General features: G+C 26.1%; 1 protein-coding gene across 2 annotated transcripts; it reads right to left on the reverse strand.

Moving 5' to 3' along the window:
- Positions 1-670: 670 nt before the first annotated feature.
- On the reverse strand, positions 671-18,144 carry LOC107440751 (uncharacterized). 2 transcript variants are annotated; one of them, XM_043038727.3, is made up of 3 exons: positions 17,847-18,144; positions 4,501-5,315; positions 671-1,381 (listed from the first exon to the last, which is right to left on the reverse strand). In XM_043038727.3, exons 1-3 carry the CDS (start codon positions 17,871-17,873, stop codon positions 1,057-1,059), a joined length of 1,167 nt encoding a protein of 388 aa, XP_042894661.2. In that variant the 5' UTR covers positions 17,874-18,144; the 3' UTR covers positions 671-1,056. The 2 variants fall into 2 exon arrangements, with proteins under 2 accessions (XP_042894661.2, XP_042894662.2); XM_043038728.3 differs by having other exon boundaries at positions 18,020-18,104.
- Positions 18,145-27,016: the final 8,872 nt, after the last annotated feature.

Raw genomic sequence — 27,016 nt, forward strand, 5'->3', positions numbered from 1 at the left:
AGAGAAAAAAAGTAGAAAATTTCAGAGAACGACAATACTGATTATTATTCAAAAAAAGTAGGTACTAGGTAGCTTAAACAACCAATTTTTTTTTTATATTATACTTTATAATATCCTTAAAATAATTAAAAACACATGAAAATATCACACATTAAAGAATTTTTTAAACAAAAAAATGGTGTTTGTAATATTTAAGACATTATCACCATTAAGGCATTAATATGATTTTAGAAATAATGTAAAAAAGCAAATACTGCAATGAGAAAAAAAAAGTATAGTCCATACTACCAGAATATGGTAAAATTTATCGTGTTTCTGGCATTGTGGGAGCAATAAAAAGCTCGGTAATTTTAATCGAAGCTCTTTGGTTGTGATTTTGGTAAAATTAACAATGAAATATGGTTTTATAATAAGTGATACAATTTGGTAAATAAGGTAAAATATGGTAATTTATTATGATACCTTAAAACATGGTATATAAACCATTTATTTGATTAAATTTACTTTGCAGTCTTGTATTTTTTCTAAATGTGTAGTTATTAGAACTATGATTTCAGAAACCAATCCGACAAACCATTACGATATGAACGGATGAGCAGTTTAAATATCAAATTTATGTTTTTTTCTTTTTTCTTTTAAAATTTTTTTTTATTTATTTTTAATAAATTTATTTATTTTTTAAATTTATTTTTTATTAATTTTTTTATTTATTTATGTCATTACTATGCAGTACGGTAATTTTTTAAATTTTTTCACTGTGTACAGAATAACAAAAATTATGCAGGATGAGACGAAATATTGCTTTTAAAGAATTAAACTCATGTACATTATCAGCAATGAAATAATATATAAAATATCAGACATTTAGAATGGAAAGACACATTAGCAAGAACTGTTTTAGTATTCCACTTTCAAAGGCAGAAAACGGTGAAATCGGAATTTTTACACGAACTCACAACAGTGTTAAAAAATCAATACCAAAAGATCGCTGAATCGATAATTTCATTTGAATCATATTTCGATTAGTTCGCCATTACCAAGCTAGCATTGTTACTATCATATTCCTGCATCATATCTACGCATGAAGTTGTTTACTTCTCTCATCCGGGCCTTGGTGTTTTTAAGCAATGTCTCGTATAGAGAATATTTTTTATCCTTAACTACAGTATTGAATTCTCTATACGCATAGTGAAAGTCCAGTAGAGTGGTAGTTTCAAGTGCATATTGTGGAATTGTTGAAGGAACAAATTCCATTGCCATTCTTTTTATGCGTGGTTCACGAACATTCATAGCTGTTTCGAAAAGTAAGGAAAGACCAAGGCTGTTTTTCCCCACGTTTGATGGCGTCGTAAAATTGTAAGGATCATCACTTCCGTAAAATCTGCAAAAAAATTAAAAAATAAATAAATAAAGATACACATTTTATTTAAATTAAAATTAATTTCCAATTAGAATTCCCCGTCAATTGCGGAACTGAAGATTTTTTTTGTTAAGAACCATTAAATTAATTCTATGATCATTAAAATTTGTTCAGTAGCTCTAGAGATATTCAATCAAATATGAAAGTACTCTTGAAATTTGAACAACAGTTTACATTAAAAGGCTAGAGTACTAAGTGCTCAAAAAATATACATGTTCACGAAAAAATTGCTCACGTAAAAAGATGGAATTCATCAATCCAATCCTTTTTATTTACCTGTCATAATCTTCTTATGGCACACATTAAATCATAAAAATATTAAGTGGATAGGAAAGTAATGTTGTTTCGGTTTCATTTGATATTTGTTATCCAGATTTTATTTTTAATCAATAATGTATTCATCCTCGTTAGCAACAGCCTTTCAATTCCAAAAAATGGATAGAAAAAAAAAAGAATTGGTTCCTAAGATTAAGGAATATATAAAGGACCGAAACGACATTACTTTCCGGTCTCTCTAATCATTTTGATAGTTTTTCATGGAGATATAATTAAAACATTCAATCATGAAGATAACTCTTCTAGAAATAATATTTACCTTAACAAAGTTAAAATAAAGCAATTTTCGTAACGATGAAAATAGGCAAACACTTTTTAATTTTATCATAATAGGTATTTAAAAGAGCCTTTTAATTAGCTTGCAACTTACACTTAATTAGTATAAAGTTTCATAAAAATTTCAAAAGTGACGATAACAATTTTATATTTAAAATGATATGAAATATCAAACTAACATTACTGCCACGAGATACTAATTCAAAATGTTTAAAAGTAAACATACAGATATGATTACTAAATTGTTTTGTGTTCTAGGCCAGAGGTTTCCAAGCTTTTTTCATCAACGTATTACCTACAGCTTATAAAACTGTTCACGTGCTATCTAAAATAAAATAATTTATAAATATTAAATAAGTATTTTTTTAATATTGGAAATTATCGAATTTTTATAATTTAATAATCATGTGACATAAATTGATAAAATGAAAATTGCATATTGATTTTTTAAAATTATACATTTTTATTGTGATTTTATTATGATTTGAACGAAATATTTCATTTTTGCTGCTTTTCGAAAATGTTTCTTCGTCATAGAAACTACAGTTTTCTATGCAAAACGAGTTTTCTATGCTTTACGATTTTGTGCTTTTCTTAAAGGTCTTTTCAAATAGTCAAATCTGTTGAAAATAAAGTTTTCTTCATATACTTGCTCAAAACAGTTTTCCAAAATGATTTGAATTTTGAATTAAAAAAAAAAGGAATGATTTGGCATTTTTCATAAAAAGAGAAGACAGATTCTTTATTGTCTGCAAAATAAGATTTGTGCCGCTTTCCAGTTTTTCACAGCAATCAAATCAGTTATAAAAGGTTTTCTTCATACACGTGTTCAAAACTGAGTTCAAAAAAAGTTTAAAAATTGATCTGGATTTCGAACTTTTAACGAGAAAACAGATAGCATTTCTCATAAAAGAGAAAAAAAAAACATAACACAGATTCTTTTACGTATGCAAAATGAGATTTGTTCGGTTTTCCACGATTTCGTGCAGTTTTTCACATCAATTAAATCAGCTGAAAATAAAGTTTTCTTTATGCATGTGTTTAAAACTGTGCTGAAAACAATTTTAAAAAATGATTTGCATAGTGCATTGAAAATTAGGAGAGATGACATTTTTCACAGAAAGAGAGGACATGGATTCTTTATTGTCTGCAAAGTAAGATTTGTGCCGTTTTCCAGTTTTTCACAGCAATCAAATCAGCTGAAAAATGTTTTCTTCATACACTTGTTCAAAACTGAGTTTTAAAAAATTTTAAAAATTGATCTGGATTTTAAACTTTTAAAGTAAAAAGAGATAGCATTGCTCAAAAAAAAAAAAAAAAAACACAACACAGTTTCTTTTACGTATGCAAAATTTGTTCGGTTTTACACCATTTCGTGCAGTTTTACAGTTTTTCACATCAATTAAATCAGCTGAAAATAAAGTTTTCTTTATGCATGTGTTTAAAACTGTGAACAAAACAATTTTAAAAAATGATTTGTATAGTGCAATAAAAATTAAGAGAGATGACATTTTTCATAGAAAGAGGGAAAAAATATGTGACATTAGATTCTTTAATGAATTAAAAACGAGATTTGCGTTCCACGATTTTAAGGGGTTGTACAGTTTTTCACAACAGTCAGATCAACTGAAAATAAAATTTTCTTTACACACATGTTTAAAGCTGTGTTCAAAACAACTTTCAAAAATTATTTGCATTTTGAATTTAAAAATCAAACAGCGATGGCATTTCTCATGAAATGAGAAAAGAAAAGCATGGTATAGAATCTTTTACGTATGCAAAACGAGATTCGTGTTACACGATTTTGTGTGTATAGTTTTTCACAACAATCGAATTATTTGAAAACGAAGTTTTCTTCCGACACTTGTTCAAAACATTGTTAAAAACAGATTGAAGAAAAATAGATATGAGATAACTTAAAAAAATTCTTTATCAGCGAGGATATCAAAGCAGTCGGTGAGCAAACTCATTAGTCATAAGAAAGCAATAAAAATGTCAAGGTTTTTTAAAAACTGATTTTTACACTGTGAAAAATTCTGGTAATAAGTACCGGCGCTTTGGGTGCATCATCCGTAAAATCCATTTTTGCCGTAAAATATTTTATCGTAATTTTTACCCTAATATTTTTTTATTAGAGTGATTCAGTACTTTTACGGTAAATATTACGGAGAAAATTACGGTGTATCAGTTTTTGTTTCGTTACATGTTCCGGTAAAAAAAGTATTTTACAGTAAAAAGTACCGGCACTCTGAGTGAAGGTATTTTTTTACCGTAATTTGATCTCGATTTTTTTACTGTGTAGTTACGTGACTAATACTTTTTTGACCGCGACATTCATTTAAAAAAAAATCGTATTTTAAACTAGCGGAGCTTTATTGCGCATGACCTGCATTTTTTCGACATTCCAAAAGTGGCCCGCATACTATTGGTTGGAAGCCATTACTCTAGACACTTCAAATGCATATTACCTTTGATGATATCTCCCTCCTGTTTCACTGTTACTGAATAGAAAAAGTTTATATAGGAATGCCGGGTTCTCTAATACTGAGGGAGCTATGATAACCACGCCAAGGAAGAGCATTCCAAATCCGTATATACCAGATCTATAACCAGAAAAAAGATCCTCAACTTGATTTACTAAAGCTTCATTCTTCTTACTAAAGAATATTTGTCTTATATTTTCATCTAAAACCTCTCTTTCGGTGACCATTTTCCTCATTTCATTAAATAACTTTTCCTTTTCCAGACACATTTTTAATAATGTTCGGACTTTGTACGTTGTGTACAGTTTGTTTCCTAGAAGATATGCTAAGCAACAGTGAGGTACATATTTATAAAAACATTGAAAAGCTTCCTCTAAGAAGGACGAAATCGAGCTCAGGAGGGAACTTGAAGTCTCATTTCCAAATATTGAATTTAAGCTATCTGCTAAATGAATTATTGGAGGTAAAAAATTCAAATAGGCATTGATAGTTGAGTTTTTCTTCTCCTTTGTACTTAAATCCATCAGCAGATCAGCTATTTCTTCAATTTTTTCAGTCCACTCTGATGTTAGTACTATAAGATCTTTTGAAGGAGGGCTGGGCAATTGAGGATGTTCAAGTTCAGGGTCATTAAAAGCTTTCTTAAAGACCAGACAACTTAAAATGGTGATAACTTCATACAAACTAAATTGATCAGTCTTTTGTTGTTGTCTAAACATTTTATTATTTGGTACTGACTGATTATTCTGATATTGAGAAGGATGAGATTCACTAGCTCTTGTGTTAGACTTTTTATGCACCTGCAAAAAAAAGGGTATAACATGTGTATTTTATAAAAATAGGAAATTAAAAAGTTATAATCAGATTTGTAGCTGCGCATAAATTGCACGCACATAGAACATTTAATATAAAGAAATAACATAAATAGAACCAAAAAAGAACTTAAATAAATAAAGGAAAGCAATTAATATTTTTAATACAAAAATAAAAAAATAAATAAAATAAGGAGAGTTTTAAACGAATAAAAATTAAACAAAGGAAAATTAACCAAGAAAAGTACAATTTCTTTTTCAACCTGCACAGTTATACCTGTAAAAAGTAAGTGCTTTCAGATGCTATATTAATATTGTCACAGCAGCATGTGCCGACACAATATCGGGACAAAACAAGAGACTGATTAGGTAATATATAATTTAATCAAGCAAAAACAACACAGGAATTGGAAATAAAATGCACAAAATAAACACAGATAAGCGTTATTCCTTCCAGTTATAACTTAAATAGTTAGCAAAAAATTATCAACACAGATTTTTCTTCTCTCTGTTTATTGTAGAGTTTATCATATAACATAATTAACAAAAAACGGAAACTGAACTAAATTAAACCGACCCAATATAAAGTAAAAAATATGCAGAAAGAAACTTCAAAAAATACATTGTTCTGACATTGAAGGGGAACGTCCATAATGTTTATAATATCAGGGAAATACTTAAAGAGTTTTCACTGTAATGCTAAAGCATGCGAAAACGAAGCATGTTTATTAAAGCGTAGTAACATGGCAAGACTTACCAACCTAACTGACTAATTACATAATGAGGTTCAAATACTCGTTGACGATTTGTTGATGTCGTAGAGCAGTGTTTCCCAAAGGTACGCGTATCCCCAGAGGTACGGGAACAGTTCAGCGGGGGTACGCGTTCTTATGCGAAATATCTTGCAACAAACAATTAATTTCAAAAATTTTTATTTAAAAACAAAGCTAGCCATGAAAATTTATGATTATGTATTTTTCTATTGGCTATTTTTTACAGAGTTAACAGTTAACAATGAGTGATGTCAACAGCCAGTTGTGATTTTTAACTTTTGTGCAATTTTTTATAGTAAAAAATTAATTCATTTTTTTATTAGTGGTACACAGCGTTACGAAAAATTTAGAAAGGGTACACAAATGTCGTAAGTTTAGGAAACACTGTCGTAGAGGAAGATACTGTTTAGCAGAACTAATTTATAAGTTTATAATACCGGTTTTAAGTAACATAAGCTCACGTGATCTTGTTATGATTCAATAATTAATAATGAGAACAAGCAAATTAATAATAATAATAACAGTAAGAATAATTATTATAATAGTAAAATAATTAGCAAATATAATTATGTAATGTAAGAATAATTATTAATTGTAAGAATTATTATTAAAATAGCAAGAAAAATTATTATTATTATTCAGTTAGAACTATAAATATAATCGTAACATTGATATGATAAACAAAAGTAAACAAAAATATGACAAACTCTGTAGATTTTAATGAATTTTTTGTTTTCTTTAACTGTTAAAAGATCTATTCACTGTGAGTTGAAAAGATGTCCTTCCTCATTGTGACTCGAAACTTTGGAAATCGTGTAGAGATGATGTCCCAGTGCATTGTCTCTTTAAGTATTAGATGTTCAAATTTATGATACATAATTTATTCTTAATCAAGCTGTATTTTAGGAACTTTAAATAATCAATAGCAACGCTTATGTGCTTGATTTAAATACCGTTTTGTTTTTCTATTCCTTTGATTATACTTTTATCAATGAATTAATATTTTTTTTTATCCTTTAAATTAACTTCAAGACTTTTAACGATTTTCAGAATATATATATATATATATATATATATATATATATATATATATATATATATATATATATATATATATATATATATATATATATATATATATATATATATATATATATATATATATATATATATATATATATATATATATATATATATATATATATATTATAATCTTCATTTAGAAAACAGTAAAAGTTTTCAACGCTTAGTTTAATTAATGGCGATAAAAATTAATTCGTATCCTACTTCAATTTTTTTGATGTTGATAAATCTTACTGTTTAACATTTTACCGACTGATAAGAAAAAAAGTCTTCTGATTGCCATTGATGATAAAAATGATTGCAAAATATTCAATAGAGATTGCATAAGAATGTCTCAATCTAATTTATAGAACGGCATCCAAAGGAATATTTAAAAAATATCAAAGCAATATTTTTATAATTTTTTTTACTGATATCAGATAACAATCAGATATAAGTACAATTTTTTTCTCAAAATATCTAATAGAAGTAAAACAGAAATTAAATTGTTGTATTATACTTTTAATACTCTTGTGTAATCTTTTTGCTTCGCAACTATGCTTTCTACGATTCTTTCCACTTCATAATTTTTAATTTTATTAAACAGGGAATCTTTTATTTTACTTCAAATAATTGCCACTATTTTTTAAAAAATAATAATTCACAGTTTCATGCGTGAAAAATTGCTGAAAAGTTTTATACATGAGTTACCAAAACCTTGCTGTTAGTAACAGGGGGTTCGAAACCTAATTATTAGCATAAAATTGCAATTAGTTGCTCTAATGACTCTTTTTATATCTATGTCAATGACAATTTGTTTATTCTGTTATAACTTTTAATAGTAATAACTAAAAAATAGCTTAATGAAGTTAATAATTATCGAGAGTTTTTCTATTTATTCATTTAATAATAATAAATGCCAAAGTAATTATCGATGCTGACCGTCAATTATGTAATGATAATTAATAATGTCAGAGATTTTTTTTAATAATAGTTGATATTTTATTTTATTTTATAACCGTCGTCCCAATTTTGAATTTATGGCTACCGATGTTCAACTCCGTAGCCTTGCAATTTTGAACCCAATCCAGAAGACAAGTGAATTCTTGGATAAAAGTATGGTGAGGAATTTGTTTTCGTTGAGGACTCTTTTGAAGGAACTAACCCGCATTTATTCAACACGGAGAGGAAAACCATGAAAACTTCGACGATTAGCCTGTCAGCTAGGGGACTCTAACCCATGATCCGTCTATGACTAAGAATATGTTGCGTCCACACTGCGGTCTGTGCGAGTTGGATGTGGAATTCGTATCGACCAGCCACCGATGGATTTCGAACCCGGGTGACCTCATTAGAGGCGAGTGCCCTATCACTTGAGCCACCAAGGTAAGAGCCTACCCAATTTTGAGTTAGTAGCCTATATTAATAATAGTCGTTAAGATTATTAATAATAGCCGATTGAATACTTTTCATTTGTTGTTCATAACAGTTACAGTTTATTAATAATAACCGGCTACTACTAATAATTTCTGGCTATTTATAATAATTATCGGTTACTAATAATAATTACTGGTTATTATTAATTATCAATTTTCACTGAGAAGTAATAGCTAATTTTTCAGTATTATTTATTACATTAAAATAAAACTGGTTACTTTTACCGCTGGTTACTATTTACGATGACGGGACTAAGAATTACTTTAACCTTTACCTCAAAATATGTACCAAAAAATGGTGACAAGGACACTTGTGGATGAATATGGTGACACACAAAAATGGTAACACTTTCAAAGAAGCAAAAATTTGTCAAAAAATCGATCTTTTACATTTTATATTTTTGAAATCTGGGCATTTAACTGAACATTAAAAAAAAAAATTCTGGAATAAGAGCAAAATTGATGAAGTTATGGCCATTTCAGTTTTGACCACGCCCCTTTGTTTACATTTTCTTGTCTGCAGGTAACTGTCAAAATTAGTTTCGTTTAAAATTAGTTTTAAATTAGTTGAATATTTTGTTAATTTTTGAAAAAAAAATTAAAGTATATAATTATTAATCTAGTTCATTAGACAATATTTATAGGCAATTATATTAAAAACAAGAAATATTTGTTCAGAAGTAAAATTTGCAATGAATTGCAATTTTTTAATTTCTTAAATTTTGAAATATTTTTTTGAAATTTCGTATAAAAGTTGTTTTTAACAATATAAATGTATTCTGAAAATTTCAAGCAAATCCTTTGACAATTTCAAAAAAAAAAATTTGAAAGTCCCTTGTCGCCTTTTAATAAATAAAATAAAATTCTCATCACAATATTTATTTTGTTACTATCAAGCAATTAATCGGCATTTAAACAGTCCATTCACCCTAGTTATTAATAAAACATGCTTAAATCCTGTTATTTTTGATAAGAATCCTAATATTTAATTTATTAATATTTTATTAATTGTTATGATTTTTTACATTTATAGAAACACTTCTTTTTATGTCACAGATTTAGATTTTAAACTTTGAGAGATAAGAGTATTATTGGATTTTTAAAATATTTTGATTTTTCTGTGATTCAAATTTCTATGATTTTTATTTCCAATAATTTGGTATTATATTTCTATTTGCTATATTTTTAATAAAAAGTATGATTCAATTGTTATTAATGCAGTTAAATTTTAAATATTGTACTTCTTTGTTAAAATTGCATCTAGTTGGACCATTTTTTAAAAACATCGATAAAAAGTCATTAAGCAAAAGTAACAATTTAAAAATAAATTGATTTCAAATAAATGTTTTTAACTTAAGGACTTAACTATTAAATCACTATTATACTATTTCTATTATACCATGGTTGTTAATCGATTAACTAAATTTTGAGATAATTAATTTACATTTTATGCGAACCATCTTTTATAGTTTTTAATTCAATATGCGTGCCTTGCAAAATGTTGCAAAATTGTTATTATTTGTAAAGTTATTTACTACTCAAAATATTTTAAAATATTCTTATGAAGTTTATATGAAAACTCTAAATTAATACTAATCAATAAACTAAGAACTGTCTTCTAAGGTTGTTAATCCAATATGCGTGTTCTGTAATAAATTATTAAATTGTAAAGTTGTTAACCTTTTGTAAAGTTTTTACTATTTAAAGTATTCTTGTAAAGTTTATATGAGAAGTCCAAGTTAATATTAATCAATAAACTAAGATATGAAATAACCAATTTAAATTTCATGCAACCCATCATCTACGGCTGTTAATCCAATAAACGTGTATTGAAGTAAATTGTTAAGTTGTTTATATTTTGTTATGTTGTTTATTGTTTAAAATATTCTTATAAAGTTTATATGTAAGCACTAAGGAAATACTAATCGATTCTCTGAAGTAACTAATTTTCATTTCATGCAATCCATTTTTCATGGTTGTTAATTTAATATGTATGCTTTGCAATAAATTGTCCCCATCTAAAGTTTAAAAGTATCTAGTAATAATTGTATACCATTTTTATTTTTTTATTGAAATGTATATGAATGTAGAATGTATAAATAGCAGTTTGAAAATATCCTTATGCTAAAAGAATGTTTTTCAACACAAGGTAATTATTGCTTTAACACACAAAATGATTTTTGCGAAGTTGTTTATTATCTGAAATATTTTTAAAGATTCTATTATGCTTATGTGAAAAATTAGTAAGATTTAATAAAATCCGTGAGCTTTTATTTAAAAAAAATTACTAAGATCTAAAATAACTAATTTCAATTTTATACTATCCATCCTCCATGGTTGTTAAGCCACTATCCTTCTCGCAATAAGCTGTTGGGTATCTAACATTTACAATTATACAATAGTAAATAGTAGTAGTTTTCAATAATAGTAATTTTAAATAGTATAAATAGTAGCAATAGTAGAGTAAAAAAAATTTAAATTGTGTCTGAATTTTTTATTGAAATGTTTACTTATACTATTAAAAATAACTTTAATCCTTTTTTTCTAGTAAAAATACTCACACTTTTAGGTTTTTGTAGACATGTCATATTTATATGTTAATCCGACCTATAATCCGTAGTAATGATAATGAAGAATTTCATTAATTAACAAAAATGGATTTAACCAGTCTCTAATGAAAAATAACTAACAAAAGACGAAACCTAACAATTGCTTTTTTAAAAACAAATAATTACTTCTGTCAGGCAAAAAAAAAAAAAAAAAAAAAAAAGAAAAAAACAGATGAATAATTTTCAACACAAGGGCATTATTGTTTTTTTACCCAACATGATTTTTGAAAAGTAGTTTTTTGTTTAAAATATTTTAAAATATCCTATTAAAATTGTGTAAAAAATTAGTAAGATTTAATGAAATCCATGAGCTTTAATTTAAACAATTCACTAAGATCTGAAATAACTAATTCACATTTTATACTACTCATCCTCCATGGTTGTTAATCCACTATCAATGCTTGCAATAAGTTGTTGTGTATCTAACATTTACAATTATACAAATGTAAATAGTAGTAATTGTAAATAGTAGAAATAGTAGTAATCGTAGTAGAAGAAAATTAAATAATGTATGAATTTTTGATTGAATTGTTTACACATATCATATTAAAATTAACTTTAATGCTTTTTTTCTAATGAAAATACTTACACTTTTAGGTTTCTGTAGACCTGTCATATTTATATGTTAATCCGATCTGTAATCCATAGTAATGATAATGAAGAATTTTATTAATGAACAAAAACGGATTTAACCAGTCTCTAATTAAAAATAACTAACAAAATATGAAGCCAAACAATTACTTTTTTAAAAACAAATAAGTAATTTTGTCAGGTAAAGAAACAAAGAAAAAAAAACAAATGAATATTTTTTTACACAAGAGCATTATTGATTTATCACCCAAAATGATTTTTACAAAGTTTTTTTTAATCTAAAATATTTTAAAATATTCTATTAAGTTTATGTGAAAAATTAGTAAGATTTATTAAAATCCACGAGCTTTCATTTAAACAATTCACTAAGATCTGATATAACCAATTTGTATTTTATACTACCCATCCGCCATAGTTGTTAATCCACCATCCATTCTTGAAATAAGCTGTTGGGTATTTACAATTACATTTAAAATTGTACAATTGTAAATAGTAGTAATTTTAATAGAAAAAAATTTAATTGTGTATGAATTTTTTATTGAAATGTTTACATATACTATTACAAATAACTTTAATCCTTTTTTTCTCGTAAAAATACTCACACTTTTAGATTTTTGTAGACATGTTATATTTATATGTTAATCCGATCTATAATCGGCAGTAATGATAATGAAGAGTTACATTAATTAACAAAAACGGATTTAACCAGTCTCTAATTAAAAATAACTAACAAAAGACGAAACCTAACAATTGCTTTTTTAAAAACAAATAATTACTTCTGTCAGGCAAAAAAAAAAAAAAAAATTATTAAATTGTGTAAAAAATAAGTAAGATTTAATAAAATCCATGAGCTTTAATTTAAACAATTCACTAAGATCTGAAATAACTAATTCACATTTTATACTACTCATCCTCCATGGTTGTTAATCCACTATCAATGCTTGCAATAAGTTGTTGTGTATCTAACATTTACAATTATACAAATGTAAATAGTAGTAATTGTAAATAGTAGAAATAGTAGTAATCGTAGTAGAAGAAAATTAAATAATGTATGAATTTTTTAGTGAATTGTTTACACATATCATATTAAAATTAACTTTAATGCTTTTTTTCTAGTAAAAATACTTACAGTTTTAGGTTTCTGTAGACCTGTCATATTTATATGTTAATCCGATCTATAATCCATAGTAATGATAATGAAGAGTTACATTAATTAACAAAAACGGATTTAACCAGTCTCTAATTAAAAATAACTAACAAAATACGAAACCGAACAATTACTTTTTTAAAAACAAATAAGTAATTTTGTCAGGTAAAATAACAAACGAAACAAATGAATATTTTTCAACACAAGAGCATAATTGATGTATCACCCAACATGATTTTTACAAAGTTGTTTATTATCTAAAATATATTATAATATTCTATTAAGTTTATGAGAAAAATTAGTAAGATTTATTAAAATCCACGAGCTTTCATTTAAACAATTCACCAAGATCTGAAATAACTAATTTGCATTTTATACTACCCATCGGCCATGGTTGTTAATCTACCATCCATTCTTGAAATAAGTTGTTGGGTATTTACAATTACATTTACAATTATACAATTGTAAATAGTAGTAATTTTAATAGAAAAAAATTAAATTGTGTATGAATTTTTTATTGTAATGTTTACAGATATCATATTCAAAATAACTTTAATGCTTTTTCTCTAGCAAAAATAAATACACTTTTAGGTTTCTGTAGACCTGTCATATTTATAAGTAAATCCGATCTATAATCCATAGTAATGATAATGAAGAATTTCATTAATGAACAAAAACGGATTTAACCAGTCTCTAATTAAAAATAGCTAACAAAATACGAAACCAAACAATCACTTTTTTAAATACAAATAGGTAATTTTGCCAGGTAAAAAAACAAACAAAACAAATGAATATTTTTCAACACAAGAGCATTATTGAATTATCACCCAACATGATTTTTACAAAGTTTTTTTTAAATCTAAAATACTTTAAAATATTCTATTAAGTTTATGTGAAAAATTAGTAAGATTTATTAAAATCCACGAGCTTTCATTTAAACAATTCACTAAGATCCGAAATAACTAATTTGCATTTTATACTACCCATCCGCCATAGTTGTTAATCCACCATCCATTCTTGAAATAAGTTGTTGGGTATTTACAATTACATTTAAAATTGTGCAATTGTAAATAGTAGTAATTTTAATAGAAAAAAATTAAATTGTGTATGAATTTTTTATTGAAATGTTTACATATACTATTAAAAATAACTTTAATCCTTTTTTTCTCGTAAAAATACTCACACTTTTAGGTTTTTGTAGACATGTCTAGGACGGGGCGATATTAGAAATTATATATCGTGATGCATCGTCAGTTTTGCATCACGATATAGCGATGTATCGCGATATAGTATTTTTGAATTTCATTTACTTGTAAGGCACATAAAGTCAGATTTCTATCAAAACTTCATACTCAGATTGATTTAAATCAATTTATAAATTTGAAGATATACATGTTTTGCTTAAGAAAGATATTAAATAAATTGACTACAATGTACAAATCTTACTCAAAATATTTATTGAAATGTTTGTATAGAAATTCATAATACACGTAAAACAAAGAGTTAAAAACTTTTTTTAAAGCGTTTCTTACAAATTAAAATTTTCTTGTACTATTATGCATAAATAATTACATAATTATTAAGTTCGATCGTAATGTTCGATTTCTAAATGAAACGTTAAAAATTATTTGTATGTTTAAAACAAAGTGCTAAATAAATTTTAGAAAAAACAAAAACGCTTTTAAAACACTATTTTTTATTATTATCATTTCAGTTATTATAATTCTATTATAGTTCATTTACGTCGCACTAGAGCTGCACAATGGGCTATTGGCGACGGACTGGGAAACATCCCTGGGGATGATCCGAAGACATGCCATCCCATTTTTGATCCTCTGCAGATGGGATGGCACCCCCGCTTCGGTAGCTCGACGACCTGCACGCGAAGTCGAGCACTTTACGGTAGAACAGTTTAACGAGGACCAATACCGCACACCCTTAGTCCCTACGCAGACTGATACAAGTGGTCACTCACCCGCACACTGACCGCAGCCAGTGATACTTGACTTCGGTGATCTGCAGGGAACCGTGTCTTAAAGATCAGTCCACTGCGGGACCTTATCATTTCAGATAAATAATTAAATTAAGTTAAATAATGACCGAATTATGAACGAAAAACAAAGCAAGATTTAATTTCTTAAAAATAAAAAAATTCTGATATTCGATAATATATTTAGCTAATTAACAAATATGAAAAGAAAATTTTTTAAAAAAAATTATTATACCCTCTAATAAAACGAAGTGCTAAATGATTTAAAAAAAATGAATAAAATATGCAAACCTTTCAAATTTTTTTGTATAAACAAAGTTGATTTACTTATGTCCAAATCCAAATGACAAAAATAAATTTTGTTTCAACTTTATTTCTAAAAATAAAAACAACAAGATTAAAAAATTTAAAATCAGTAATAAAAGCTCATTAAATTATTAGAAGTTTCATCCAAAAAGTTTTTAATAAATTAAAAGAAAGTAAAAAAAAAATAACCTAACAAATTCAATTCTTTACGGGCGCCTAAATTAGATTGCCGATAATTTTCGCATTTAAAAATAAAAAGAAGTTTTTTTTTAAAAAAAACTTATCTAATTAATGAAGAAACTCTTCTTTATATATTCTTTTCAATAATAGATTGCCTTCAGAACAAGGTAATATCGGCGATCACGAAATTAGTCCCACTGAAAATAATCTACAAGAAAAGTCGCGACAAAGAAAAAAAAAGCTAAGAGGTGCGAAAAGGAACATGCGATATAACGATATGCGTTCTCAAAACTCTGATTCTACAGCTCACCAATCAAGGCCATTTCAACATAACGAAACGAACATCGTCTTCCACAGCGCGAGTCGACATCGGAACGTAAGAGAAGAGTCTTATATCGCTATATCGTTATCTTATATCCTTGCGTGTCTTATATCGCTATATCGTTTTGCGCTCGTTGTCTTTACTCGACGGCCTAAATCAGATTTCTGATGCATCGCCTTGAATGAAAGTCGCTGTATCGTCTTGCCGATATATGCGTTAAATCGATATGTCTCGATACATCGATTTATAGCCCAGTCCTAGACATGTCATATTTATATGTTAATCCGACCTATAATCCGTAGTAATGATAATGAAGAGTTACATTAATTAACAAGAACGGATTTAACCTGTCTCTAATTAAAAATAACTAACGAAATACGAAACCAAAAAATAACTTTTTTAAAAACAAATAAGTAATTTTGTCAGGTAAAATAACAAACAAAACAAATGAATATTTCTCAACACAAGAGCATAATTGATATATCACCCAACATGATTTTTACAAAGTTGTTTATTATCTAAAATATTTTATAATATTCTATTAAGTTTATGTGAGAAATTAAATTATGTGAGATTTATTAAAATCCACGAGCTTTCATTTAAACAATTCACTAAGATCTGAAATAACTAATTTGCATTTTATACTACCCAACCGCCATGGTTGTTAATCCACCATCCATTCTTGAAATAAGTTGTTGAGTATCTAACATTTACAATTATAATATTGTAAATAGTAGTAATTGTAATAGAAAAAAATTAAATTTCGTATGAATTTTTGGTTGAAATGTTTACACATATCATATTAAAAATAACTTTAATGCTTTTTTTCTAGTAAAAATAAATACACTTTTAGGCTTTTGTAGACCTGTCATATTTATATGTTAATCCGATCTGTAATCCATAGTAATGGTAATGAAGAATTTCATTAATGAACAAAAACGGATTTAACCAGTCTCTAATTAAAAATAGCTAACAAAATACGAAACCAAACAATCACTTTTTTAAATACAAATAGGTAATTTTGTCAGGTAAAAAAACAAACAAAACAAATGAATATTTTTCAACACAAGAGCATTATTGATCTATCATCCAACGTGATTTTTACAAAGTTTTTTTTAATCTAAGATTCTTTAAAATATTCTATTAAGTTTATGCGAAAAATTAGTAAGATTTATTAAAATCTACGAGCTTTCATTTAAACAATTCACTAAGATCTGAAATAACTAATTTACATTTTATACTACCCATCCTCCATGGTTGTTAATCCATCATCCATTCTTGCAATAAGTTTTTGGGTATCTAACATTTACAATTATTCAATTGTAATTAGTAGTAATCGTAAATAGTAGAAATAGTAGTAATTGTGGTAGAAAAAAATTAAAATGTGCATGAATTTTTTTTTGGAATGTTTACATATTTTAAAAATAATTTAAATGCTTTTTGTCCAGTAAAAATACTCGCCCATTCAGGATTTTGTAGACATGCCTAATGCCTAATTTGTATGTTAATCCGATTTATTATTAGTAGTAATGATAATGAAGAATTTTATTAATTAACAAAAATAAATTTCTTAAATAGTCTCTAATTTAAATTAACTAACAAAATACGAAATCAAGCAAATTCGTTTTTAAAAACAAATAACTATTTCTGTCAAATAAAAAAAATAAATGAATGTTTTTCCTGATAGTCCTACGTTAAAAAACATCGCGTCAATCCGTACGCCTAAAACAAGTTGAACATTTTTCTTGCAAGGATATTATTGCTATATCACTCAATGTAATTTTTATAAAGTTTTTTATCATTTAAAGTATTTTAATTAAGTTTTTTTATGAAAAGTTATTAGGATTTAGATAAGGCCATAAGCTCATATTTAAAATGATTCACTATTAAGATCTGAAGTAACTAATTTACGTTGTATACTACCCATCCGCCATGGTCGTTAATCCAACGTCAGTGCTTGCAATAAATTGTTGGTTATCTAACAATTTTACTTGCTTAGTAGTAAATATATATTGTGCATAAATTTTTACTTGAAATTTTTTTTATTGAAATATACCTAATTGAAAATAACTTAAATGCAATATTTCATGTAAAAATACTTACAGTTTTAGGATTTTGAAGATCTGTCATTTTTTCTGTTTTTCCAACCTATAATCCGTAGTATTGGTTACGAAGAATTTTATAAATTAAAAAAAATTTTTTTTTAGTCAGTCTCTAACGTAAAATAGCTAAAAAAGAACGAACTTCAAATCCATTTCTAAAAACGAATTATTTACCTCTTTAAAACTCAATAAGTACTTGTATAATGATACTTTTTATTCATTGAGGAGATAGCATCTGTTCTTATCAGTGAGTTGAGGTGAGGTTTTGAAAAGTTATCATCGGCTGTTTCAAAAAACAGCGCCATCTATACTTCGTTTCACCTAAAGTTGACTATCCATTTGTTATTTCTACGCCTTTGAAAAGTAGTTCTTCGCTATTTTGTTATTAATTACACTTTAAATGTGCACGCAAATATAAATAAATGTTGTTTAATAAGAAATATATATCTCGAAACATGTTTAAGCAGTTTTATCATGTTTAAATGTATTTAACTTATAAATACCTACTCAGAAAAGCGAATGTACAAAGAAGGAGGTGTTTTAGTTTCCAAAGAGCCAATTGGCGCTTTGGTTATGGGGCACGGGCGCGTGACATCACGATCTTCGTTTACAATCAATTGGGTGGCGAGCATTCTAATGTAAGTCTATGGGATTTTGATGTCATTTTGGATTAAATTAGCAAATTTTATATTTTCCTTAAATTTTTGAAGTATGAAAGGTCGATTTTCGTGTAGAATAGAGTTCTAATAAACTCTATAGTAAGTTTTGGCTAAATTGTGACAGTCTTTAAATGAAAAAAATTCAGATATTTATGGGTGGTGAGTAAGTTCTGTTTCATTTTGCAGATGTTGATTATTACGATACATACTATATATAATTGTTGATGTTTTTGATTAGATCTTAATAAATTAGATTAAATGTGATATCTGCTTCATAAATAGGTCAAAATAATTGTCAAACTATTTTTTGCAATGTGTTGATATAGCTTTGTTTTATGATTATTAACTTCTGGGTGGCAGAATTGAAACTTAAATATTTTGCAGACATTTTTAGCAATACACTTTATTATTTTATTCTTATATCTATTAAAAGTAGAATTAGTGCATTTTTATGGAAGTCCCAATAATAATAATATATTTTAGTTAGGTTTTGATAATTGGTTAAAAAAATCGTATGTTCTGCGGGTGAGTGTGCTTTCTCCTTAAAAATAGTTTGTTTTTAATCAAATAAGAAATAGTTGTTTTTTACGTAAGAGATTAATTAAGTATAATGCCTGTATTATATATAGGTTAAAATAATGTTAAAAAAAATTGTTTCAGTGTGTTTAAATTGCTTTGTTTTTGTAAATAAACTTCTGGGTGGCAGAGCTCTGAATGAATGGATTTTTCTGATATTTTAACTAATGCACATTATTATTTAATTCTTTTGTTTATTAACAGTGGAATTTTTTTTATTTTTTGAAATGTCCTAAATCTATTATAATAATTTAGTTAGGGTGTAGATAATATTTGTTAAAATTTTTTTGATCTGCAGGTGAGAGTGTGCTCTCTCCTTAAGAGATGTTTGTTGTGATTCATGTAAGAAACAGTTGTTGATTTCTTACATTAGATATTAATTAAGTATAATGCCTGTATAATAAATTGGGATAAAAAATGTTCTACAATATTTAAATTGCTTTGTTTTTGTAAATAAACTTCCGGGTGGCAGCTTTGAGTGAATGGATTTTTCTGATATTTTTACTAACTGACATTATTTAATTCTTTTATTTTTCAACCGTAGACTTAATGAATTTTTTTAACTGTTCTAAATTTCTTAAAAATGTTTCAATCCAGTTTTGCTAAAATTTGTGAAAGAAGTCTTGTGTTATGTAGTTGAACTTCTGGGTGGCAGACCTTCGAATATAAGGATTTCGATGTTATTTTCACATATACACAATATTATTTAATTATTTTGTCTATTAAAAATAGAATTAATTTATTTTAGTCATATATACTGAATATTTTCAAACGTTTTAATTAGGTTTTGCTAATATTTGAGACAGAAGTCTTGTATTATTTGGTTGAGTGTATTCTCTGTCACAATAATTTGTTTTGATTCATATTAAAAATAGTTTTTGAATTTTTACTTAAGATATTAAGTAAGTAGATAAAATAAAATGATTGTTTCATAAACAGAGCAGAAAATTTTGTTAATGTACATTAAAATTGATTTGTTTGCATTAATAAACTTCTGGGTGGCAGAGCTTCCAATATAAGGATTTTGCTGATATTTCACAAATACACATTATTATTTAATTATTTTGTCTATTAAGAGTAGAATTAATTTATTTTAAGTATGCATAAAATTTTTTAGTTAGATTTTAATAATATTTATAACAAAAAGTCTTATTTTTAAGTGAGTAGGCTCTCCACTTAAAATTACTGTTTGTTATCATTCATGTAAGAAATAGTTGTTATTACATTATTAATTAGATTATGTATAATGCATGTTTCATAATTCTCCCTCACACTTGTTTCCTTTCGATTCAAAATAAATTGTGAAGAAGCAGATGGAATTATTTAAAGCAAGCTATGATGAAATTAAAAATATTATTCAATTGAATCTTTGAAGAATGCAGAAAGGCTCAGTGGGGCTTTAGTGCGGAAACTTGTTTCTTATTTAATATCAAGTATCTTTCCGCCTATTGCCCCTTCTAAGCAGCATCAATCCTAAAAGACACTCATGAAGACTTCTTTCAAAATTAAGTCTGACTTTAAGATACTCCACAATACGGTGATAGCATAGTATGAAGGTGCGTATGTTTGTATTGATTTCTATGTATTGACTTTTTTCCTTTAAAATATATTAGTCATTATGCATGTTTTCTCTAAACTGTCTATTAAACAACATTGAATTTAAGGTAGGATTTGTATGCTTATAAGACATCAATTGTAAATAAAGGGGAAAAAACGAAAAGGTAAGGAAATTTAATTAATAATTAAAGGTTTATTGTAAAATAATTTCTATCCTTGCTTTCAGAATTTTAGCTATATTATATTTTGTAACCCAATTATGTTGAAATAATAATTTTTCTTCAAAAATTATTATTTAAATAATTAGTTGAATATCCATAAAGTACATTCAGAAGAGGTTTGAGAAAAATATATAATAAATATCCTGCTTTAATTTTTTTCTTGTTTTTAAATAATGTGTTGAGTTATTATTATTTTTTTTAATTCATCGCCACTTATCTTATTTCAATGCATATAATTTCAGGATAAAAAATCTCAGCTTTGACATAAGCATGTGAAATATTCATGCAGTTTTTCTTATAGTTTGTATTGGGTGATAAATATTTCTTTAAAAACTAAAATTTATGTATCCGCTACTCTATCTCAGGACTATGATGCTTAGCGGTGAGTTCATTGACCAACATTATATTCAAATGTTTTACACGCACGAGTGATTGTTTAAAAACTACATGTAAGAGGTACGCCTCGTGCATGTGCGAATCGCATGTTAAATGTATACCTGTTATTTGTTCTTCTAAGAATATAGTGTCTGTTTTATTTACAAATTTTAGCTCCCCATTTGTATAACACCCTGTTGATATGAATGAAATAATGTAAAATTTATTGTATTATATATTCTATATAGTAATTAACTCTTCTTTACCTGAATTTTTTTCCTCGTTAGCTAACTCTATCAGAGATGACTTGTATATCATTTTTTTAGAATTGAACCTTTATCAATGATGATGATTTCTTATGCAATTGGACTGGGCATTAAATGAAATAAATATAAATTATAATACATCATGATTGATAAAGGTTCAATAATATCGATTATCACTAAATGTCAAGTTTACTTCTATGTTTTGCAAATTTATTCAATTTCTTTTATTCTTGCCACTTTATACATTTTCAATCTAAGAAGTTCAAAGAAAAAGTTCACACATTAAAGTGTTAGCATAGGTTATAACACTACTAAGCTAGAATGCATAATCATACAGGAGTAAAAGTATCATAAAATACCATTTTGATAAAATATTTGGAAAGGCAACACTGTTTCCCTTTTTAAATATTAAAATTTTTGTATTTTTTAATTTAAAAACATCAAAATTATTGTAATAGAATGTGATGATAACACTGTCTATATTTAATAATAATTACTCCAATTAAATAATAGCTTCTCTCTCTTTCTTTTTTTAAAAAAAAAAATAGTTTCATGTTTCATTGAAATAGATAAACAATGAAAATATAAACAAAAATAATCAAATCTTCGCTTAAAGACTATCATAGAATTAAAAATTAAAAAAAAGACATTTCTATGTACACAGCTTAATAGTGAATATTAATCGGTGATGTCTTATTTAAACACCTTTGAGTTGCTCACTGCTGTCAGGCTAACAATCAACTTCCATTTGAATTTTCCCATTACATAAAGCAAAATATATTTAGTTTAATTCATATGTCTAATAAGTATGTTAATTCCAAGTGTATTTTTTTGAGTTTCAACTGTTTTGAATTAAAAAACATAAGGGAGTTTTAGTTATATATTCTTCGTAAATAATTCAAATGCTGTATAGTTTTATTTACAAAGAAATATCCTTCATGTTTCAAGAAAAGGTTAATCAAAATTGTTTATTTTGCTTAATAAGAGGGAAAAAGAATAACAAATTTTAAATAAGTTATAATGCAAATGATTGATCACACACACACACAAAAAAAAATCACAAAATAAGCGATTTGCCCCTTTACTTTTTAGGATCAATAATCTCACCAAGAGTATTTCAATGGATTATGTGATGATCATCCTTGTCAAACTGACCATGGAGTTAGAACATATGCCAGAAGTAATAGTTTTAGCCATAGAAATATGTTACCAGTGTACATTGTGGGGAGGTAGATAACTTTACAGTATTATATTTGAGATAAAATTTGCTAAATAAATATATGTGATTCAATAACTTTTAGTATTAAATGTGTGACAGAATATTGGATATACTTTCAATAATTTATATATTTGATTCATATGTTAAAGTGAATAAAAACTTATACATAATAACATAAAACTAAACTCATACAAATTATTTAACTAAGAAAATCTTTAAACACTAATGTAAATACTCTTAAATAGGATCAGAACATAATTTTTTTTCATTTAAAATGTTATTTTGTGAGACACTCGTGTACAAAAAATATTTTTTGTATTAACTCTGCTTTAATGACTTAAAAACACACACCAAAAATACAAGATCTTTAATAATAATGTTAATTTTAATATATGTACAGTATTTTGATACGTGCATAGTAAGTATATTAGAGTAGCAAAAACAACATAAATAACATGTAAGAAGTAAACAACATGGTGATCCTAGCGGAATCCACTATTTACTAAATAAAAATGGAATAAATGAATCATAAATCTATTCCAATTCAAAGTTTATAAGACAAGTTTTCTAAAAAAATAAGAGTTAGAAGTACCATTCAAAATAAAAATACCATTAAGAAAAGTAACACGAATTAATAAGATTGATTGTCTATGATATACTCAAAACTGTGCTTAATGTATGGGTGATTCTCACGAAACATGGAATTCACTGTCCCTTGCTCCAAGATCTAATACTGTAATATTAAGGGAAATTTTTTTTAAAAAAATTTATAAATAGCATTGCTGCTAGCATTTTAAAATGACTTTGCATTAGCATTGACTGCTTTGTATACTTAAAAAATTTAATTGAATATCAAAATGTCATTTCCAATAAATAATAACTAGCTTCAAAACTTCCCATACATCTTTCAATATCTAATTTTTTTTATCTTATCCTATGTAAGCATTTATAGAATATACGCAGAGGGTATTGTTTACTAAAACTTCGTTTAAAATAAATTTTTCTGTCAATAATTTCTTTGTCCCATGAAAATGTGTCATTTTCCTGGCTACTTTTATTTAGTGATTTATAACCAAAGTAGATAGCACCAGGAATAAATATCTTATGTTAATAGATTGATTAGTTACCCTCCTATCTGAACATGTCTTGTTGCATGAATAAAGAACCAATTTTCTGGCTCAAAATCTATTTCAAAAATTTTTTCAAGGTGAGTAGGTTTTTATGCTGTCATTTTCCTGGCTTCTTGAAATCATTAATGACGAAAACTACATAGATTTATTTGAGTTATTTTAAGAAATACTGTTGTTTTCTGCAAAATATAAACGTCTTCGGCCAAAATATTAAATTAAAGTAAAGTTATATGCTATAAAATTACGAATTTGTCATTTTCCTGGTTGTCATTTTCCTGGCTTATGAATGCCAAGACATTGAAGTGTTACCATAAATTCTTTTTAACTGCTAATACTGTAAAGAGGGAAAGCAAATATTAACCTAATACCAAGTTTATGTATGATTGTAATATGCTTGTATGTCATCAAAGTTATTTATTTATTTAATGATTGATTATTATACAAAACTTTATTCTGTACATACAGGCATCAGCAATAAAAATTTTTTTGTTTCTTTCTACAGCGGACAAAAAGAATCAATTTAAGCAATTTATGGTTCATCTAACATAAAGGCTTAAGTTGATTTACTTACTATTAACTTAAAATGACTGTTTTTTAAACTTTTAAGGTAATATGTCATTTTCCTGGCATTCAAGATTTGGTGAATTTCTATTTTTTTTTCTCGAGCAAATGCCAATAAACTACACTGCTGTATATCAGATATTAATAAGTGTAGCTAAAGAAATATACAAAAAAATTTTAGATTATTTTGAAGACTTCAAATTTGAAGAAATTTTTTGGTCTGAATTGTCATGTTTCGGGAGAATCACCCATATATCACTTTTAAAATAAATAAAAACATAGACACACAAATAAAACACTAAATCTTAAATAATAATATTAATTTTAATGCAGATATTCCATGCATTTATTTCTTATCAAATTGTGCCATAACATTACAAATCACACGAAATACATATACAAAGTGACAAAATATATATTCTCAAATTGCAGCATTCAAAAGGAAATTTTCCATTAAAACTGCATCAATATTTCACGGTTAGTATAATATCTTTTGAAAATTATATGTAATATCCTAAATAAATTCAGAATATAAGTTAAAAACACTTTATTTTTAAACCTCGCTATGTTAAGTCTATGACACTCTTCCCATCCAAATCACCTGCAATTGATTGTTTGTTTACAATCAATGCCCGTGCCACATGTTTTATCACTCTTTCGAGTCTGTATGTTGATTGTCTGATTTCTTACCCTGGCGACTTCCTTTTTGCAATTTATTTATTTTTAGCTTGTTTTTTAATATTTATTAATTTTTATTTTTTTTTGAAATTCCATGTTTATTTTTTTTCTCCTAATCACTTGTTTTTTTTTCTAATCACTTGTTTTCTAATAACTTGTTTTGATAGCTTTTTTTTATCTTTTGATTTTGTAGCCGTTAATTAAACTTTATATCGGATTTTGTGGTTTTCTTTCGAGAAAGAAATAAGACGTTTTTAAAAAGATGTTTCTATAGAGAGGTTTCTTTTAGAGAGGCTTTTTAGGTTAGTTTCTTTGTTTCATAGAAGCAAATATATTTCAGAAAGTAAACAAATAAATTATTTATATAATAAAAAAATTTACAGAAAAAAATGTGATTTCTCTACATAAAAAAATTACAGTAAATATTATAAAACATACGTATGATCTTTTTTATGATCAATGTTGTCAGGCCTATGAAGATTTTTCTGTCCCTCCACAAAACACCAATGAGGAATGAATTAAAAAATATAAATCTATAGGAAAAAAGCGCATACAAAAATCTAAAGTAAAATATTTATGAGCATCTGTGTATTTTTCTTCTTTTTTTATTTAGATTTAATAAAAAATATTATCTTTTTAAAAATAATTTTGTTTCGTTTAAAATTAGCTTCGTTTAGTTAAAAATATTAGTTAAAAATATGTTTTTTAATTTGTTTTTAAAAAATTATAATAAGAAATCAGCTTACAATTAATATCTCAAATCAATTATTATTAGAAATGCTTTAAGAAAATTTTTTTCTTTCCCGTATTTGTTCAAAATTTTAGTAAGATTCTTGGTATATATACTAGTACATACAATTGCACATAATAGTATATATATATATGTATACTAGTATTCATAAAATATTCAACTAATTATTTCATTATATATTATAGTTTTGATTCTTTCTTTATGCTACCATGTAGATTTTTTTCCGATAATATACTAAACTATTTTGTTTAATTTTTATTGGTGCCTAAGTTTTTCTTTAAATAAACACTTGTTTTAAGTAATTGCTAAGTTTTTTTTTCGAGTCTCAGAATTATAGCCATTTAGCTGATAAGATTTCGAGAACATTTTCAAAGTTAAAATTAATCAGTGCAAAACGTCTGACTGATCTTAGTACATAAGTTCACCCTTTTTTCTAAGATTAAACAAATGAATTATATATTTATTTATTTTATTGTTTCCTATTTGTTTGGTCTGTGAAAAGTAAATAAATTTATGTGCAACTTAGAATACCACAGCTGTTTGCTTTTTTTTATTTGAACAAATTCTAGCCGCATTTTTATTTTGATGTTTGAACTTATATATTACACAGGTAATTTTAAGAAAGCTTCTCTTTTAAAAGAATATGTTGAAAAAAATTACTTTAGTTAAAATTATTTTCTTATTTAGCATGATTCCCAAGATATCATTATAGCATAATTTGTTATTAGGAAAATGCTTTATTTTGTTAAATAGCAAATACTAGAAATTGAAATTTGTAGAAAGATTCTGAAACCGTACCAATTTTAGAATCATCATCTGATTTGAAAAACGTAATAAAAATGCTGCGAAATCATTTTAATTTAGAAGATAAATAACATCATTTAAGTTACATTTGTAACCAATTCATTCATATGCCAATTCAGCCAATTCTTAGACAGTGCAAGATTTCATATCAACTTAGATAAGAAAAAACAGTATAGTTTATCATGGTTGCCAAACAATCTTATCTCATAGTGGAAATTCGACATACAAAAAAAATTACTAAAATTTTTTTTGTTACACACATACTTTTCACTTTACACACATAACTAGTCCCTTATGAAAAAAAAACACAATTGAAACAAAAAAAAAATAAGCTACACACTAAAAAGATATAGTTAATGAAGAAATAGTACTAA

The sequence above is a fragment of the Parasteatoda tepidariorum genome, chromosome 1 (genome assembly GCF_982258835.1).
Source record: "Parasteatoda tepidariorum strain Cologne lab strain chromosome 1, Ptep-v5.0, whole genome shotgun sequence".
Classification (NCBI taxonomy): Eukaryota; Metazoa; Arthropoda; class Arachnida; order Araneae; family Theridiidae; genus Parasteatoda; species Parasteatoda tepidariorum.

Coding starts and splice junctions, on each gene's coding strand:
- LOC107440751 (XM_043038727.3), bottom strand. CDS start 17,873: ATGACAGATCTTCAAAATCCTAAAACT. Junction 5,316..17,846: donor ATCTTCAAAATCCTAAAACT/GTAAGTATTTTT, acceptor TTTTTTTTGCAG/GTGCATAAAAAGTCTAACAC. Junction 1,382..4,500: donor GGAGGGAGATATCATCAAAG/GTAATATGCATT, acceptor ATTTTTTTGCAG/ATTTTACGGAAGTGATGATC.